This window comes from Lepidochelys kempii, chromosome 7 (genome assembly GCF_965140265.1).
Source record: "Lepidochelys kempii isolate rLepKem1 chromosome 7, rLepKem1.hap2, whole genome shotgun sequence".
Classification (NCBI taxonomy): Eukaryota; Metazoa; Chordata; order Testudines; family Cheloniidae; genus Lepidochelys; species Lepidochelys kempii.
This window is the reverse complement of record NC_133262.1, coordinates 73,628,869-73,648,141: the sequence shown is the minus strand read 5'-3', so window position 1 is coordinate 73,648,141 and position 19,273 is coordinate 73,628,869. Positions and strand designations below refer to the sequence as shown.

The 19,273-nt window shown below is 41.4% G+C and overlaps 1 protein-coding gene across 5 annotated transcripts in view; it reads right to left on the bottom strand.

Moving 5' to 3' along the window:
- The window catches only part of WAPL (WAPL cohesin release factor), a 127,011-nt gene that overhangs the window by 22,180 nt on the left and 85,558 nt on the right, over nucleotides 1-19,273 (bottom strand). For 4 of the 5 annotated variants that reach the window (XM_073353327.1, XM_073353329.1, XM_073353328.1 and 1 more), the window contains exons 5-8: nucleotides 14,780-14,875; nucleotides 6,137-6,289; nucleotides 5,743-5,879; nucleotides 3,053-3,164 (exon numbers count right to left, since the gene is read on the bottom strand). In XM_073353327.1, coding sequence (XP_073209428.1) covers nucleotides 3,053-3,164; nucleotides 5,743-5,879; nucleotides 6,137-6,289; nucleotides 14,780-14,875 — 498 coding nt within the window. The remainder of the gene's footprint in view (nucleotides 1-3,052; nucleotides 3,165-5,742; nucleotides 5,880-6,136; nucleotides 6,290-14,779; nucleotides 14,876-19,273) is intronic. The other variant, XM_073353330.1, reaches the window with a different exon arrangement.

Here is a 19,273-nt window from a genome sequence, read left to right as displayed (position 1 = left end):
TTGGATCTGGGCCTGGGTGCCAGAGGTGGGAGGGCAGGCAGAGAGTAAACATGAAAAGGGTCAGTCTATTGGTTACCAACCCCACCTGCTAGTCTTTGTGCAAGGTCAGCACTTTTCTTGAATTTGTAATTAGTTGTCCACCATTCCAGTGGACCTCCAAGCAGTGAGCAGAACTTCCATGAAGCTCAGAGCTTTGCTGGGCAGACACCCTCCAGAAACCCTGACCTTGTTGACATCTGAAGGGAAAGGAACTGATTAACAGTAGGCTGGTCAGATGGAACAGAAATAGAGAGGAATAGGCACTTGTTGAAATTAAAGGCTTGGTTGTTCGTATGCAGACATCAAAAGATCATCAGGGTGACTGCCTTTACACCACAACCTAAAGGCAACTGCTCCACAGACATGCTAAGATCTCTGTGAGGACAGTCACTTCTAACTTCAAAAGCTTTCTTGCTAACCCCCGCAGGCTTTTGCTGCCCATCTCCTCCAGTGTACTCCTACTATTCAGCTTGTTCTGCATTCATACTGCACCAGTTCCCTCCCTCCATTCTCCAACCCCTATTTCCTGCCACTTCCATACACACCCCAATCCAGTTTTAAATGTTTAATCCGGACCACAACAAGGGACATAGCCTGGAGGAGTGGGGGGGAAGGGGAAGGGAGAAGGAGAGAGATGGCAGAGACTGTGTTGGAGTGGTTATGTTGGGGGGTGTCAATGAGTAGCACAGAAGTAGAGTTTGGAGGAGGGGGTTAAAGAAGATAGGGGAAATGGAAGAGCTCAAAGTTTCTGTACATGTGCACACAGAAAACCACTGAATCTGTTAAGGGAGCTGATAAGCCTCCCAAAGGCAAGTGAAGTAGGCAAGCAGAGAGGCTGGGAGCTTTGTGGGAAGCAGAGAGGTAGGTGAGATGGCAGGGGCCAGGTGGGAAATACGCAAAATGATAACATGGGTGCCAGGGAGCCCTAGGACAGCAGGACCCTCCTTAAGACACTCTAAGCAAGTAAAGGAGTGTTATTTTATACCTCAGAAAGATTATAAATCCCTAGCTCATTTAAGCAGCTTGGTCATGTCATGTGTACACATCTTTACACAGTGGGCTGTCTGCCTGACAGGGGTTTGGTTCATACTGAATATTTGCTTAAAAGGTTTAGCTCAACACCAGAAAAATAATACGTGCGCATGCAAATCTACATGCGTCAGTTTAGGAGTTCTAAACACAAGCCTGTGATGAGAAGAGATGCTGAGGAACAGGGTGAGGGGGTCAGTGATGCAAGATTTTATAAAATCCTCATTTTGGATTCATCACAATATAAAGTTTTGAATGTTAGGGTTAAGAAGTTTTCCCAGAAAATATTCCTCCAAACAAACACTGGAATGGGGAGGGGGGAAAAGAGAAGAGATGGTTAAAAAAAAATAGGGATTATGACAGAAGTCTGAAGGCAACCTTGACTATGGAATTGCAACTGATGCCGCCATAATAGGGTTTTCTTTGGGGGGGGGGGGGGAGGAAGACGACAAAAAACAAAAACAACTCAACTCTTGTTACATACACACCAAAAACTGCAGGCCAATTACTCCCACTCAGAAGAATTTTGATCTTTGTCATTCTATTTATATTCCAGCTTGTGGGAACAGATGGTAATTTTCAAAGGTTCAGCATTATATTTTAATTTATTCTATATTTCTGAATTATTCACATATTCAAGATATTAAAAACACGTTTTTGTAACTGACAATTTTCATGAAAACAGTTTTTGTTTTAAAAATTAATCTACTACTCTGAAGCATTTACAGCATATTCTGAAAAAAGATAGTTAATCAAGAAACTGCAGTTTAAATACCAGTTTACCAATTAGGTGGAACAAGTATTTTTCAAAGATGACAATTTGTATTTGGGAATAACTCTGAGATAACTGGTAATTTTATTGTGTCTACAGGGCACCAAAGAATTTATTCATTGCAGCTACTGTTTCAAACCCTCATCAAGTAAACTAACAATCTTACTCTCTCAAATCCATTATAGAACATAGTTGCAGTGCAGGTAATAACTGATCATCAACATTTATTTCCAATTATGTTGTCATTTGGGGCAAAGCCTTTTCTCTCTTTCCCAAACTAAATATAGTTACAAAAATATGCATATATACGATGTTTCCCTTTTCAAAATCTTTCTAAGTCCAAGTGAAGCTAGCACTGCTAATGTCATGAAATCAACACAATGCCATATGGTAGGAGAAGTCCATTTTTCTATTTTCAAGTAACTGTTTCCCCATTTCCTTTTGGACGGGCTCGAGTTCTGTGATGCTCTTGTTGAGACTTAGGGGCAAAATCTATTTCTAATCATTTGAACAAACTTAAAAATGTTAGTGAAACACAGATGTTAAACGCAACAGCAGTGAGGAAGTATACAGCGGTATAATTTCACGTAAAGCATAAAATATGTATCTCCAATTACAGAATATCACACAATTATTGACAAAGACAAACTTAGCTTTTCAGAATGTCTTCGTTCCTATATCTAAAATATATTTAAAAAACATTATATGAAAACCTAACTTTCTTTTCAACATATTGGAAGTGGATGTTTTTACTAAAGTCAAACTGGAAAGAAGAACAGAAAAGTTAACTCTAATATTCTAAGTACTACTTTTAAACTAAATGTAATGAATAAAAGTAGTATGAAACTTAAAATGGATAAAGATTTGAAATCATAAACCTAAACTCAGCACCAAAACGTTTAAGGCTATGAGTTTTAAAAAAGCTTTAATCAAGCCTCAAAAAAAAAAAGGGGGGGGGAGAAGAGAGAGAGTGAGAGAGAGAGAGTGTGTGGGGAAATCAAGAGTTTCTGCCACCTTTGATTGCACGCAAGAGAACGCATGCGCTCTCTTGAATTTCCCAAGTCACGTTTCTGTGTCTACTTCTAAAGTCAGGACATTATTTCCAGAAAAATGCTAAACAAATACAATCAACCTATACTAAAAACCTAATAAGTGCATTTCTGTATTTCCATTATCTCCATTCATTTACATATATCAATCCCATTTGAATACCTGGTGGTGTTGGGAGTCATCCAGTGTTTTGAAGACCATGGCTACCATTCCATGTGCTCTCAGGTGCATTCGGAAACTGGGCATGGCGCACTTTGTCGCCAAGCTAATAACACTGGAAAAAAACAGACAGGCATTAACGTGTTTTAAAGTCACTACATTTATTTTTAAAAAAGGCTAGTTAAGTAAACTAGTCTAATGAATATGAGTATGTGTCCATCAGAAAATTCAACTGTTTGTGGGCTGATAAAAAGGCTTGTTATATATATTCTTGTAAGATTTACCGCCCATCTCAAATGGTGAAGATATGCAGCATTCTATTTTAGGATTGCTTACTCATACCGGGCTAAAGTCTGGTTTCTTCTTTTAATGTTAGCTACAACAGGGTTGCAAATGGGTAACATTAAGTGTTTTAGGAACAACTTTTAGTTGAAAGAAAAACCTTCACTAGTAACACCAACTTGGTGAAGAGGATCAAGAAAAGTGTATTGTGAACTGACACCCTCACTATCTGTAATCCCTCCTTCACATACAATATTGTGAAATATCCGTTTAGCCTGCAGTTTCACATAGCTAACCTGAGGCCAGGAGGAGGATTGGATTTTGGCAGGGAAAGTTTGGAATAACCCAAAAAGGCACTTTTGAACTAGAGGAAAAAGCGTACCCTGCCCACCAAACCATCAGGTATGCACACACCTCTTCCTTCAGATCCTTCCCATCTCCGTTAATGTTCAAAATACCTGCTTAGAATGGGTAGTCATGGATTTGGGTGTGTTTTTGTTCCTTCTCTTCCCCCACATACAATAATTTTTTTTAAAAAAAAAAGAAGTGTGCTTTTCATAGCTCTAGTTCGGATTGTCTGAGAGTTTTCATGTGTACCCAGCACTGCCTACCTTCTGGGTTTTACAAAAGTGTTCCTTTAAAATTTGTGAAGTTTCTTAGTGTTATACTCAACTTTGTTTTAAGGAGGCTATATTTCCTTACCTTTGTTATTAAAAATTAAAAAGTTAAAATGTCTCCAATGGTGCAAGAGGAATAAAAAAAAATCAGGACTATAATGGAATATTACATTACAAAAAAATCCTCTATGATACCAGAGTAACCTTTAAAAATCATATGAGAATGTCATGTTTAGATCTTTTACAGTCTCCAACCACAGCACAGCATTCAAAGAGGATCAGCTTGCCAACAAGGCTTCTAATTCACCTAAGTCTACTGCTATCCTTACCCCCTATATATCATTTTCTTTGGAAAACACACACCTTGCAATTCATAGATTGGAGGAAAGTTCAACGAGTACAAGTTAGACCCAGTTTCCTATATAATTTTAGAAGTAGAGAACAAAATTTAAAAGAATTTTGAAAGTTTACAGAGACTCAGTGTATTGAATGTGAATTAGGAATGTAAATACAGTTTAAAAAGTTAACCATTTAAATGATTTAAAAATATTTAGTTTAAATGGTTACCTGATTAAGCGGCTGCTCGGGGGTCAGCCGGCTGGCCAGCCAGCCCAGTGGTTAACAGTTAAGGAGGGTTAACCAGTAAGACTAATGCTTACTGGTTAATTGGTTAACATTTTCCATCCCTAAAGTGAATAACTTAATTCTAAAATTCTTAGTTATATTGATTATTTACATAATTGCATATATAAATAACTCAAACAGGATGATTGAGATTTCTGCAAATTATGTTAAATCAGTCAACATTACTGCAATTTGTTGAGCTACCTGGAGGAAACTGTTGATTTAATATCTGCTTTTTAAAGTTCTACAGCTGTTTTTGTTACACGTCAGGACACCAAATAAAATTTCACTGCCATCTAAATCTACAGTTCAAGGTTTTTTCTACAATAATTGTAGTTTTGCCACATCTGTACACAGAAAGAAGTATACCAGTATGGAAGATAAAAGGGATTTTTATATTGCTATAGAACTATTCTCCTTGGTATTTTTAGGTCCACAAACTATACAAAACAAACAGTGATCATGAATAAACATTTTCAGCATGAAAATGTATACATCTAATTCCATTTTTGTTAACAGGATTTAATTGTACAATGCAAGATGCAAATCTAGAGATGACCAAAATTTAACAAAAGACTGACTATAACCTAATGTTCATGTTTTACATCCTCAGAATTCTAACAAGGATTGCTAGTTAACCCCAGGCCTGCAAAAGTTGCAGTGAACATCAGTGTTGGCTATGGCATTCTCAATAGGAAATAAAGAATAGACTGTTGGCAGAATGAAGGAAACCTCAGCATGATATTATGTTATCACTGTCAGTGAGTGTCTGGGGATATTTTCCACATATATATTAATAATTCTTTAAAAACTGAATTTTCTATTAAAGAGCAGTGGATAGATGCTTCCTCACTTACAATCGTATCCAAACAAAGAAAAGTTAACGAAGTATAATTTTTGCTTTGAAGCAGTACAATAGTAAATTTGGGGTTGTAATTTTATTGCACAAAATCCTCTTTTATCCTTCCCCACATTATACATTCACACTCATAATACACTGTAAATGTCATCTCCAATATTCTCAGATTTCCCCCAGGCAGCAGAAACTCCAGGTAACTACTAACAACATTTTAAAGTTGGATCACATATTTAATAGAAATATTTAAACCCCACTTTTTTCCTTTGAATAAAAGAAATAGATACAAGATATTTTATGTTAAAATATCTCACCTAAGGCAACGTGTGTTTAGGGGCTGATTGCTCTTCAGTCCGCTTAGCAAGTACTCAATATCATCTGTGAACTCTTGATTTTCACCAAATTCCACTACATCATTGAAGTGCTTTACATGCTGAACAACAGTGTATAACTGGAAGATACAAACATATTCTGAATTCAATAAATTGCTGTTGGGATGGATTATAAAATTAACACATTTAATGTTATCTTTAAAAAACTAAACAGATTTTAACTGATATTTTGTTGAAGACCACTCAGGTCATTCAACTCATCCAACATAAACCATTAACTTTAATGGTGAAAGCTAAAGCCTCACTTTGACACTGTTCCTTCAGTATATATTAGAAATACCAATAATTACCTTAAAAATGTCTTGAAAATACTTACTTCTTTGTCTTCTTTCCTACATTTCAATGCAGTTACTATCTCTTGATAGGGCTGAGTAGGTATTGTCACAGTTTTTATCACTTTGGGAGGTGGTGCAGGAGCCTTAAAAACTCCATCATCTTTATGAACTGCCTCCTTTGAAGATAGCCTTACCTATCAATAAGAAAGTGCTTAAATGGGCAGATGTTTTCAGTGTGCAAACATACACCAAATACATACGGAAACAGAGCAGGGTGTGCATTTTTCAAATTCAAATTTTGGGCTGAGACAGAGGTGTACCTGTACCATTCATCAAATTTGGAATATGTCAGATCATTTAAATGGTGTTTTAAATATAAAAAACTTTGTTTAAAAAAAAGAGACAGGTCTGGTGGGACTTCAAAATCAAAAGAGCAGATGGAATCTTTTGCACTGATTAACTTTAACTGATCACCAGAGTAGGTAAAATTACCAAGTTTGGTCTTTAAAAAAAAGTTAAAATTCTTTGTTGCCTCTTACTGCACTGACTATCTTACTTCCTGGAGGCTCTAAGCATTAATGAGCTGCTTGTTATATCCAGTCATTAGCACACTTTCCACTAGTCCTGATACGGAGTCTGCTGTTCTAGCTGTGGCTGCAGCTAGCAGAAGATTTGTCTCTTGCCATTTGACCACTGAAAATGCTTCCCATCTGCAGGTAGCAGGCTTTCCAGCTTCTTCCCTAGCATAAGAGAACATCTACAGAGGAAGTGTTGTGGGGCACTATGGATGCTTCTGTAAATTAATGGCATTCTTCCTGCACTGGTTTTATATGTACTCACTTTTATATTTTATGTACAACCATTTTACAACATGCACTACGACAAAACTTACCCTTGCCGCACACTTGCAAAAGTAAAAAGTAATGGGGAGCTGACTGTCTGTTTCACTGTAGCTATCTGGCAAATCCCCAGCCTCCTGGCTGTCTCACTGGGATGGTATTACAGGTTTTCTCCTCACCTACTCCTCTGTATATATTAATAGGATGCTGCTTTAAGCAACAGTACCAGCCTGTCTTCAATTTGCTTCTGTCAGCCTCACCCCCAACTTTTGAGATAACAAAGACGACGGGAAACATTATCCAAGGAAGAAGAGCCAGAGATCCGTAAATATTTCAAGTTAAATACAAAAAAAATCCCAACACAATGGTTGTTTACGCTTATTCTCAACCTCACCTTTTTAAATTGAGGTAATCTTAAGACCTATTAAGTGAAAACTTAAAAATATATATATATATTTTTTAAGACTGTACTAAGCTCATGGCACTGAGTGTGCATAAATCCCAAGAGTAGAAACCCTGCAAAGGAAAAAGAAAATTTCTGCTACTGTACGCTGAAGGCAGAAAGCCTAAATTCATGTAAGATGTTTCATAATCAAAATTAAAGCATCAACCAAACTACCAAACTGGACAAAATGAGTTTTCACATGCTGCCCAAATCAGCACATAACACTATCAATTCACCTTAAACCCCAGTGACATAAATAACTCAGCAAGCCTCTCGCCCGAGTCAAGTTGAGCACGGCCCCGATGAATTCTGTCCTTTGAACTGGAACTAACGTGGACTTTTTGTGGTTGACCAGTAGAGTCCCAAGGAGTGGCATGTGGCTTGTAGTACAACTATGTTGCATTGGACCTGAGCCTTGGACCTGCCTTTGACCAACCAGTCATGGAGGTACAAGTAAATCTGGATACCCGACACCTGAGGTAGGCCGCGACTACTGCTGTGCACTTAGTAAACACTCTTGGTGCTGTAGCCAGGGCAAACAGAAGGCCCGCAATCTAGTAGTGGGCCAAACCAACTGTAAAATGGAGAAAACGTCCGTGTCCTGGGAAGATCACTATATAAAAGTATGCGTCTTTCAGGTCAAGGGCGGCAGAACGGTCTCCCGGATCCAGGGAGGAGATAGCTTCTTTAGGTATCTGTTGAGGTCTCGCAGGTCCAGAACAGGATGCAAACCACCCTTGGCCTTTGGGATCAGAAAATACTGGGAATAGAAACCCTTGTTCCTGTAAGATGGTAGGACCTCCTCCACTGCCCCCAGCTGCAAGAGCCCCTGAACCTTCTGCTTGAGAAGACTCTCGTGAGAAGGGTCCCTGAAGAGGGAAGGGGTGGGGTGGAAATAAATTGGAGGGTGTAGCTGTGCGCCACCATACTGAGGACCCAGCGGTCCAAAGTTATCGCCAACCACGCAGGGAGGAAAAAGGAAAGGTGGTGGCCAAAAATTGGGAAAAATTGGATCCAGGGAATAGACTGGTAGGTACTCAGGCATACCCTCAAAACGACTTTTTAGCTCCTTGCTTGGAGCAGGCTGAGCCTGACTGGGCAGAGGGTGGGAGTGGGTGACTCACGCGTGGTGATACAGCCCTTGGGCTTTTTCTGCGGCGGGTCCTGCCAGGGCTAGCTCCTTTGCCTCTGGGGTAGTTGCAGTTTGAACTGCTTATGTGCCGGACCCGGAACGTAGAACACCAAGGTTTTTAGGGTAGTTCGGGAGTCCTTCAGCCCATGTAATTTGTTGTCCGCCTGCTCTGCAAACAGAGCCTGGACATCGAAGGGGAGGTCCTGAATCAACTGCTAAGCCTTGGAGGACAACCCAGAGAGGAGCAGCCAGGACCCTCGGTGCATGTAGATGGTAGATGCCATGGTGCGAGTGGTGGAGTCTGCCACGTCAGACGCCGCTTGAAGGGCCGCCCTAGCAGCAGATGTGCCTTCGTCGAGGATCACCCGGAATTCTTTAAGGGAACCTTCCGGGAGGGCATTCTCGAACTCGGTCATGGTTTGCCACATATTAAAGTCACAGCGGCCCAGAAGGGCCTGGTGCTTAGCCACCCTCAACTGCAGGCTAGACAAGGAATAAATTTTCTGTCGAACAAGCCCAGTCTCCTGGAGTCTATGTTTCGGGGGTAGCTCCAGGGAGCCCCTGGCATTCCCTGTGGTTAACTGTCTCAACCACCAGGGAATTTTGGGGAGGATGGGAGTAAAGGTATTCGTGCCCTTTCGTCGGGAGAGAGTACTTATCTTTTACCCATTTGGAAATGGGGGGCAGAGAGGAGGTTTGCCCCAAGGCGCTGGATGTCTTCAGTACCCCTTCATGAAGGGGAAGGGCCACCTTAGCAGGGCCTGTGGAGGAGAGGATGTTGAACAGGAGTCTGCTTGCTCCTCTAACTCCTCCACCTGCAGGCCAAGGCTGGACGTAACCCCCTTAACAGCTCCTGGTGCGCCTTAGCATCATCCTGAGGAACCCCGTGAGGGTGTTCCATGATGGCTTCATCCAGTGATGACACAGAGGAGGCCAGTACCGTGAGTTCCACAGCACTCACTGGTGGTCCAGCAGGCTGTTTCCCTTGGTCCACATGAACTTGCAGGGCCTTATCCCCTGGGGCCTCAAGCACCAGAGGGGGTTGGGTCGTCGAGGCCACAGGCCTGTCCAAGGCTGTCGACACAGAGGGGGCAGGCTGGGAGGGCTGGGTGAACCCCCACGGTTTTCAGGAGTACCACGGGGCCGGCCACTGGGCCTGGGACCACAGAGCAGTTTTCGTTACCAACTATGCAGGTGGGCACCAAGGATCTGGGAGGCTGCCCTGCCGATGTGGAGCCTTGCTCCGTACTGGAGTCATATGCATAACGATTGCTACCCGGTGACCCAAATTCACTGACGTGTCAACTCCGTGCCTGCCAATAATCTCAGTAGCACCTAGAGAAGGACCGGTCCGAGCGGAACGCACGCTTCCGTGGGGACCTCGGTGACTGGTGGCACTTGGCAGATCTGCAACAGGAGACCAACGATCCATGTCTTGAGCTTCGAAACCGGTACCGGGACGAGGAGTGGGACCTTTAGGTATTGCGGGCTGGGTGGAATCTCCCTGAATATGGTGATACCTGTCTCAGGGATCATTGGAGGACGGTAACCACGGGCCCTGCCAATCATTCCCGGGATCTGTAATGGCATTCCAGCGATAATGGCTGGTCCCAACATTCCTGCCAACGAGCGCATGCCTCCATGGGTCTGCGCCAGGTAACCGGTGAGGTCTACCTTGAATCCCGTTGCCAGTGCCCAAGGTCTGGTGACCATAGAGGACTGCAATGCATCTGCCTCTCTAACTCCGAGGCATGACAGCTTCGAGTGGGTGAGCGGTGGCAGGATGTCCCCCGGGATGGGAAACGGTGCTATTGGGGCAAAGGTGGATGGAAAGGTCCCAAGGCGGGCTTACTTGAGGTCTGGGCACCGGGAGCATCAGGAGCTCCTGCGCAACCTGGAGCACTTCAGTTGTCAATGACACCTGAAGCTGATGAAGGCCGGCCTCTACGTCCAGGTTTCCAGGCAAGAAACTGCATCACTCGACATGAGCGGAAGTCCGATTTCACGACGGAGGAGATGAGCTGCCTACCACGGCTCTTAACTTGTCCCCAGCCCTGTCCTTCCCCTTGTGGGGAGTAGGAGACTGTCCCCTGCTGACCTTCTTTATCTTCTTGGTTGGGGATGTGGATCGGTGCCAGCTCATTGATGGCACCAGTGGGGTACTACGGACTGATGCCGCAGTGCTGGGTGCCAAGTCGGACCTTTAGTCCGGGGACGGAGTGAGCGCTGGCTCCATCAGGAATGCTTTGAATCTCATCTCACACTCTCTCTTAGTCCTGGATTTAAAGGACATGCAGATTCGACACGTATCACTTATGTGCCCTTCACTGAGACACCTTAGACAGTTACTATGCAGATCGCTCATGGGCATGGGCCATTTGCAACGATCGCAGGGCTTAAAGCCTGGGGACCGGGACGTGACCTGTCCCCCGGCTAAGTACCCAAACGGAACTAACAGAACTTGTAACTACTGCTAAGGACTAAATCACTCAACTACTAACTATGTACTCTAACTTTACAAGAACTCTAGTTTGTATGAACGAAGACTAAGCAACGCCAGTAAGAGCAGCGAACATTCATAGAATAGGGTATCAGGGTTGGAAGGGACCTAAGGAGGTCATCTAGTCCAACCCCCTGTTCAAAGCAGGACCAATCCCCAATTTTTGCCCTGAAACCCTAAATGGCACCCTCAAGGATTGAACTCACAACCCTGGGTTTAGCATGCCAATACTCAAACCACTGAGCTATCCCTCCCCCCATTCCATGCACCATCACTGGTGGCAAGAAGGAACTGAGGTATGGGGGGAGCTGGGAGCACCTCTTATATCACACCATGTGGGCGCCACTCCAGAGGGCGCCAGAGCTGCTCCCTTACGGATACTGCTGAGGGAAAAACTTCCGGCATTGGTGCATGTGGCGAGCACACACACCTGATGTGGAATGGACATGAGCAAGCACTCGAACAAGAACTTATGATTGTTTTTGCTATAAATATATCTCAGGGCTGTGATATTAAGTGCTGATCCTGAGTTGGACCAAGTAAGCTGGTATGTATATTGCCTCCTTGGGGACAGCAGACCTGAAATTACTGTGAGTGTGTAGTGGATATGGGGCTGATCGCTACAGAGGGAATGCTCCAAAATGCTCTGGGGCTGAAGTGTACCTACTGTTAATCGGCAAGGCAAAGTAAGGGCTGACACAGTTTTGAAGAGATTGTTTGGGTGGCTAACAGACTAGAAGTATCAGGCAGCGGATACCCAGTTAAGCACAAGCAAGTCTCCCTCTTGTTTGAGGCAAGAGGGTAGCAATGTGACTTGCAATCCTGGGCATCCCAAAGACTATCATACTGAGGTAGCTGGGGGATGGGTGGAAAGGCATACCTTAGATGGTCTGTTCATTATAATAGAAGGGGTCCCTGGACAACCTTTCTAACACCGCTGTGGAGCATCATAGATACAATTTCTTGATCATCTGTGAGGCAAACAGGTCCCAGGACGGCATTTCCCACTGGGCAAAGATGACATTCAGGATGGAATTGAATATTTCCTACTCATGGTCAGTGGAAAACTCCCTGCTGAGATTTCCTGAGAATTCTGTGCACCTGGTAGGTCTGCTGCTGAGAGCATGATGCAGATGCTGATGCACCAGTTTCATAAACTGACTGCCTCCATACAGAGAGGAAGAAGATTTTGCTCCACCTTGTTTGCTCCACTTTGTTGTCTGACATTATCAGGATATAATAAAACCCTGTAAGTGGGAAGGAACCTACCGCACACTTCGTAGACTGCTCTCAGCTCCAGGAGGTCAATATGCATCCTGACCTCCTGAAGAGACCATATGCCTTGGGCAGTGTGACTGTCCATGTAGGCTCCCCATCCTATGAGGATGCACCTGTGATTATGGTTGTGTCCCATGCAGGTGGAAGGAAACATGCACCTGATCCTTTTTTGTACACCAGCGTCACCTTGGTATTTATGTTCTCTGTCTGGTGAGTAAAGAGATCACAGCCAGGCCCGCAGGCAACAGAGATGAATCCTGGCTAATGTCATTACATAGGTATACGCAGCCATGTCTGTCTTTCCCTACTAGGAAAGACGGACTTTGACTACAGTCCTTGGTTTAATGGTTAGCTATTTTATCAGGCTGTGTGTGGCCTGGAATCTGTTGACGGAAAGGTAGACCATTGCTAGCACTGAGTTCAGGGAACTCCTACAAAGTCTGTGGCTTTTGTGGGAATGAAAGTGAGCTTTTCATTGTTCATACACCCCAAGGATGCCAGAAAATGAAGCAAGAATAGTATCATTGACTGGACCTCCTGGCTAGATATGGTCATCAGGAACCAATCGTCCAGATACAAAAAACGGCACAGCCATTCAGAGAAGACCTTTGTGAAGACCCTGGTGCTGTTGACAAACTGATAGTGCTCCAGTCCTACCCAGAATCTGAGGAACCTCACTGAGAGCATGAGGGAAGCAACTTCACAGGCATGGACCAACTGACACAAATCTCCAGACTCAGGTGCTTGCACACCCGTGTGTGGAATAGACGTAAGGACATGCACTTTGAGAAACTGTCATTTCTCCACCACTCTAAGGAATCAATAGAAGCATTCCAAGTAGGTACCAAAATTAAGGGGGCAGTCTCATCCAATCCAGGAATCACCTATGAACTTTTGGACCAAAGGGGAATCCCACAGCAATTCTTAAACCTTGGTCATATAAAACTATAAAAATAAAGCCAATAACTTTGTTGCTAAAAATACCTTTGAGAGCACATTTTCTCATCCAGTGACTCAACGTATACACAGACCTCTTAGGCAATGGAAGACATATTTGTTTTCTTGTCACAATAACAATTCCTTTAGAGGACTGAGGCTAACCAGATCTCTACCATATTCCTGAAGTAATATTTTGTTGGCCAGAGTCCCAAATATTAAGTGAAAATTTGATGAAAATGAAAAGCCTTTTCCATATACCAAGAGGCCTCTGTCCCTAATCTAGAGAGGATAGATTAAACATTTAATTAATTTATTTTAAAAAAATAAACAAGATTTGGAGGCCTCCAAGATTTTGTATCTATGAAGAGCTATGAGCAAAAAAGAAACCAGTTTTTGCTGTTATGTGAGTAGCTGACTTGAACGCTGACCTTGTTAATTTATGCAGTGCTATCATGGCGCTTCATTAAATAAAAAAATGACTCGAACAAAGATTTAGCGTATTCAGTGAAGCGTAACAAGATTCAATTTAAATTTATGACCGTTGTGCCTCACTACAGTTTTTGTTGAAGGGATCATGGCCCTGAGACCTTTCCTCTCCCCTCCCCCCCCCATAATGCTAATAACTAAGAATTATTTTTCAAAAGTGACTTAAAATTCCCAGGCAATATAGTTAACATTTCAGGGAGGCTCCATTATAAAAGGCAATGGGGGACTGTGAAGTAATCAAGAAGGGTCCGGATCCAACAGACTAAAGCTGTCAATCTCAAAACAGAAGGGTGGAGAAAGTCAGGCTCATGTGGAAAATAACTGAAGAATTATGACAATGGATGCTAAGAGTGTAGCAGTATTAAATTATTTACACTTTGATTACTTCAGCTGTCTGAATATAAAACAAAGGCAGAGTCACTAAAACAGAATTCTTTTCACATAAGTGACAGCTTCCAGACACACATATAGGCCAAAAGTATTGAATTCTGTTTAATGTAACTGTTGACTAACACTGAAAATTGACGAGTCTGGCTGGCCAGCAACCAACCCCTTTTCCCTCTCAATGACAATCCACTGATACAATCCTGCTCAGAAAGCACCTCACACTTTTGAATGGACTGTATTCAGAATGATTCATGGCATTTAGCCTTCTCCTCTCGCAATAATGCTAACAACATAATTTTTGTGGGCATTTTTGTTGTATGTTTGATTTGTTCAGCTGATATATCCTAGATATCAGAGCAGAAAATTTGTTTCTTAAAACTGTTTTACACAACTCTAGTTAGAACAATTAACACAGGTAATTTAAAATATTTGATTTTCATATTTAAAAAGGACAATGAAATCAAGTTTTTAATTCTAGTAAAGTTCTTCCTTTAGCATTTACTAGAGGATTCCCCCTCCAATTCAATTTCTTTTGGCTCTTACACCCAATGGTTAACACGACCATTTGGACTTCATTCTGAGTTACTACTATATTTGCTAGCCTGTCTTCATCATTTCCAAATATTCTTCAGAGTTTAGGGAGAATTTATAAAGTTTTGGAAAAAACAGCCTACTCACTGGGATGGTTGGAGTTTTCAGTACTGGTTGTGCCGGTAGAGCCTCTGACTCTGGCTGGTTCCAGTGCCTAGCATTATACACAGCTTTTGTTGGAGACTGAAAAATAAAATAATTGCTTGTTATGTCTTAATAGAAATGTTAGTACTATTAGTGCATATTTTACCAACAAAAATAAATCTCATTTCTTAACATTTTATACCTGTTAATATCATTTAGGTTTTTTTTTTAAAAAGTGTTTCAAAATTAACTTACCTCTTTTCCTCGTATTCTCATTGCTACATCACAGGAATTTTACTTTAAGTTCCCTTACAATACAAGTTACCTGACACAGCTTTAACTTGATTGGATCCCTGACCATTCTAATTTTAAGAATGACAGGTAACATTCATTATATGTTTTCAGGTGTAAAACCATGAATTTACAAAAAACATAATATACATATTTCAAAGTGAATATCCTCATGATGTCAAAATTAAAGCTTCTTTTAATTAAAATAATTTTCAGCATTCCTACTGACTTATATTAGACAAACCCATCTGTTATACCTTGCCATCAGAAATATACACTGAAGATTTTATTAAAAAAGTGTAACGCCAGCATACTTGTCACTTCTCTTAAATTGATAGAAATTCTCAAATGAAATGCCTCATCCCACTGGTACAGCCATGTGTTAAAATAGTTAGCAGAACTGCTGTCCATACATGTGTCAGAACAAACCAAAAAAAAGATACATAAAAATGAAATTTTCCTCAATAGTTTAATGAAAACAGCTTAACACATGACATAGCAGTTAAGGATAAACATACTAATATGATTTACACATATGCCTGGAAATCTGATTCATAAACATAATTCAAGCAGTTAACTACATATTCTATTTTTCTGTTAGATATCCCCCACTAATCATGTGAAGTAGCTTTTTCCTCTTGTATTAAAACTATTTTCAAAATTTTAAAATGAGCAAAAAGGGAAGCTGTGCACAAGAAAAAAAAGTCTTGTGCCAAAAAGTAATGTAAACCTATGCCTAAATCCCCTATTCTTATTGGGCTATGCATGCTCTCTTTGAAGGTGCAGTAAACATGACATTATGTTCATTGGTAGGTTTCCTACTATCATAAACTTAGAGAGTTTTGGGGAGGTCAGAAATAATGTTAACTTCATGTCTGAAGTGGAATTTCTATTGTGTGGCATGGACATCAATTAGCAGTATTACTGTTAAACATTTGTATAGCACCACAATTTTTCACTGCTTTTTAGAGAAGAGAAAGATGGCTCCTGCCCCACAGAGCTTACAAATGAAACACAAAATGAAGACGGGGGGGTTAAGTAAAAAGAGGAACAATAGTTGAAACTAGGGCTCCACTTATGTGATTGAAGGTATGTCTACACTGCAATTAGACACACGCAGCTGGCCCGTGCCAGCTGACTCAGGCTCACAGGGCTCAGGCTGCAGGGTTATTTAATTGTGTGTACATGTTCCGACTCAAGCTGCAGCATGAGCTCTGGGACTTGAACATCTACGCCGCAATTAAACAGCCATTTCTGCTTCCTAAACTACCTCCCACCTCAACCTCTAAATAATCCCATTTGTGTTGACATACCTTCCCTGTACTCTACTACTTCATTAATCTGTGCATTTATCAAACTAATTTCTTCACCCCCAGCTCCCCAGATTCCTTCAGTTCCTGGTCCAGATTACTGTGCGCCATGTTAGCTCTACACAGTTCAGCAGAAGCACAGATCCATGTACATTCACTCCTGCATAGCTTCAACTCTCTTCTCCAGAGCCCCATTTTCGAGTGAAATACTTTTTGTCAACTGTTGATTCCAGTTCTGCTGGTGCTTTAGATCCTCTCTTAACCCTTATATAAAACTCAAGCAATGCTAGTGGAAGCTACCATATTTTCTCCCGCTTAGCCACTGCTTCTACAGGCATGTGGGCTCTTCCTTGTAACAGAGCAAGGATAACTTAAGAATCAGCTGTGAAGAAGTTATGAGCCATCACCAAGTGACCAGTAAGTACCAGGCCGACTACCATTTTGGAGATTTGTTTTATGTAACTCTATAGCAAAACTGGAGTTGTGAAACAGACCACTTAAATATAAACGATGTTGCTAAGGCAAGTCTATTTTAAAAGGGTTGATCAAGGAAAGAAAATGTTCACCTGCTGAAACAGTTCAAAACACCAGATTTCTCAGAAAAGTCTTGTTATAACACTGACTTTTTTTTGTGCAGTGGTCATTTGTGAATTTGTTCTAATTTCTCCCAAAAATAGAACATGCAACCTTTATAACAAATCCATAGGGATTACAGGATTACAAAGTGATTAACCTATCATTTTTTCAGTTTTCTTACATTAAGGATACTACAAAAATCTATTGATATCTAAAATGAGTTAAAGTGATAGCATTGTAATATATTTCCTATCTCACGGATTTCATCTGCATTCCTGACTGAGTTTGTCTCGTGTATAAAAACCAGATTGGGATTTTGGGGTTCTGTAAAATAATGATCTCGACTGAAATTTACAAAGAAAGCTTAGTGTTGCATAACAGAGGAAATTCACCGTTTCACTGTCATTTTTGCAATGTCATATATTGTAAAATATAGTTAGCTGTATCTTTTGCTGAAGAGCAGAGTGGAGAGATCTTTACTCTCCTTCATCCATTAAATGTGTAAAACTCTGCTTATAAAAATGATAGCTGTTGAAACTATGACTGCCTCAGTGAGAATGTGAAGAACACAATATTCGGGGGGGAGGGGGTGGTTTGGTTTTTTGGATGCGTTGGTATGCAAAAGCAAAACTAATACCAATGATTTCATAATATGCACAGTTGTGGCTGTCATTTTGAAAAGATCATTTCCCAGTGGCATACACTATGGGGTCATGCTTAATTTCTATCTCCCAAAAGCTTCAAAGCAGAAATGTCAAGAGCTGGCACTCTAATATATCCTGGTGAAGCACAGCCTGTCATTCACATATGTAACAGAAAATAAAAGCCAGTGACATGAGCTACGATGAAAATGCTGGCAAAACAAGAAAGGTAAGAACTATTGGCAAACAAAAACGCTGTCCAACATAGAGGGGACAACCATTGCCATGGTCTACACAAAGGGGAAAAAAAACATAGTATTTAATTTGCCTGGCTTCTGTTAAAAGCAACTGATAAGATTATACGAACCATTTATCAACATTTTATATTTAATATCTAAAACTCAAGAGATTTCATAAGCTAACATGCTAAATTATTTGAAAGTTAGGATTTTATAATCGTGTCTGTATTTTCTCTCTTTTTTTTTTTTGCATTAAAGAGACATCTTGTGTGCATCCACCACCCTGAAGACAAAGAAGAAATTTTACAAATTTATTAAGAAATATGCAAACTCATTCCCCACTTCCACTGAACAGTTTTCTCTTTGTGAGGTGAACAAATGTTTAGACAATGCAAAGAAAACGAATGTCACCTGAAAGCACAAAAGGAGTACACTGACACAGGATGAAGAGTTGTGCTACGATATATGCTGTGAATTCTTCAGCCAATTTCCTTTGGGCTAGGATCTTCCAGCAATGGTGTAAAAACAAAGTTTGAGTCATAGAATCATAGAATATCAGGGTTGGAAGGGACCTCAGGAGGTCATCTAGTCCAACCCCCTGCTCAAAGCAGGACCAATCCCCAACTAAATTATCCCAGCCAGGGCTTTGTCAAACCTGCCCTTAAAAACTTCAAAGGAAGGAGATTCCACCACCTCCCTAGATAACGCATTCCAGTGCTTCACCACCCTCCATACTTAGTTCAGATTGTACTGGCTCTCTTTTTACTGACCATTTCCCTGACTCCCTTCAAAGCTCCCCTCAGTTAGCCTGAGGCTGGCCTCAGAGTATCTGCTCTCCATGTGTCTCCCTTTATTCCATCTTCTCAGTCTTTCCTACTAGTTCATTGCCTGTTGCCTTCCCTTCTCCCCATACATATTTTATGCCCCAAACCATACCACTATTTAAACCAGTGCAAGTTTGTGTTTAGACAAGGCCTAAGAGAAGCAGTCTGTACAGTGGGTGCTAGGGAGAAGCCCAGCTATTACTAGGGAAGCTCTACCCACATCAGAAATGTTCTGAGGGACTGTCAAATACTTCCTTTTGTTGGAAATTGCAAGGACAAAGGAGCATAGTAGCAAGAATGGTCAGGCCTGGCTGATTTTCCCAGTGAAGACTATGAACTAAACTAGAAGAGTCAGGGAATTTCAGTAAATGCAGGCCTCATTCCTCACAAAACACTCCCTTTTAAACAACTTCTGGAGGAATTCCTGCCAGCTTCGATGCTGCATGGAATAGGACTCTTTTGGCCAATCCTGATCTACTCCCTTACTGTGGGATTATTTCTTGGCAACTGCAGTTAGGATGAAGCAGATTCCGTGACTCCAAAAGCTACAGACTAAGCAGTAAATGAGCCAAAGTGCTCAGTGGATGGTTTTCTGGAGCCCTGAAAACACATCTAA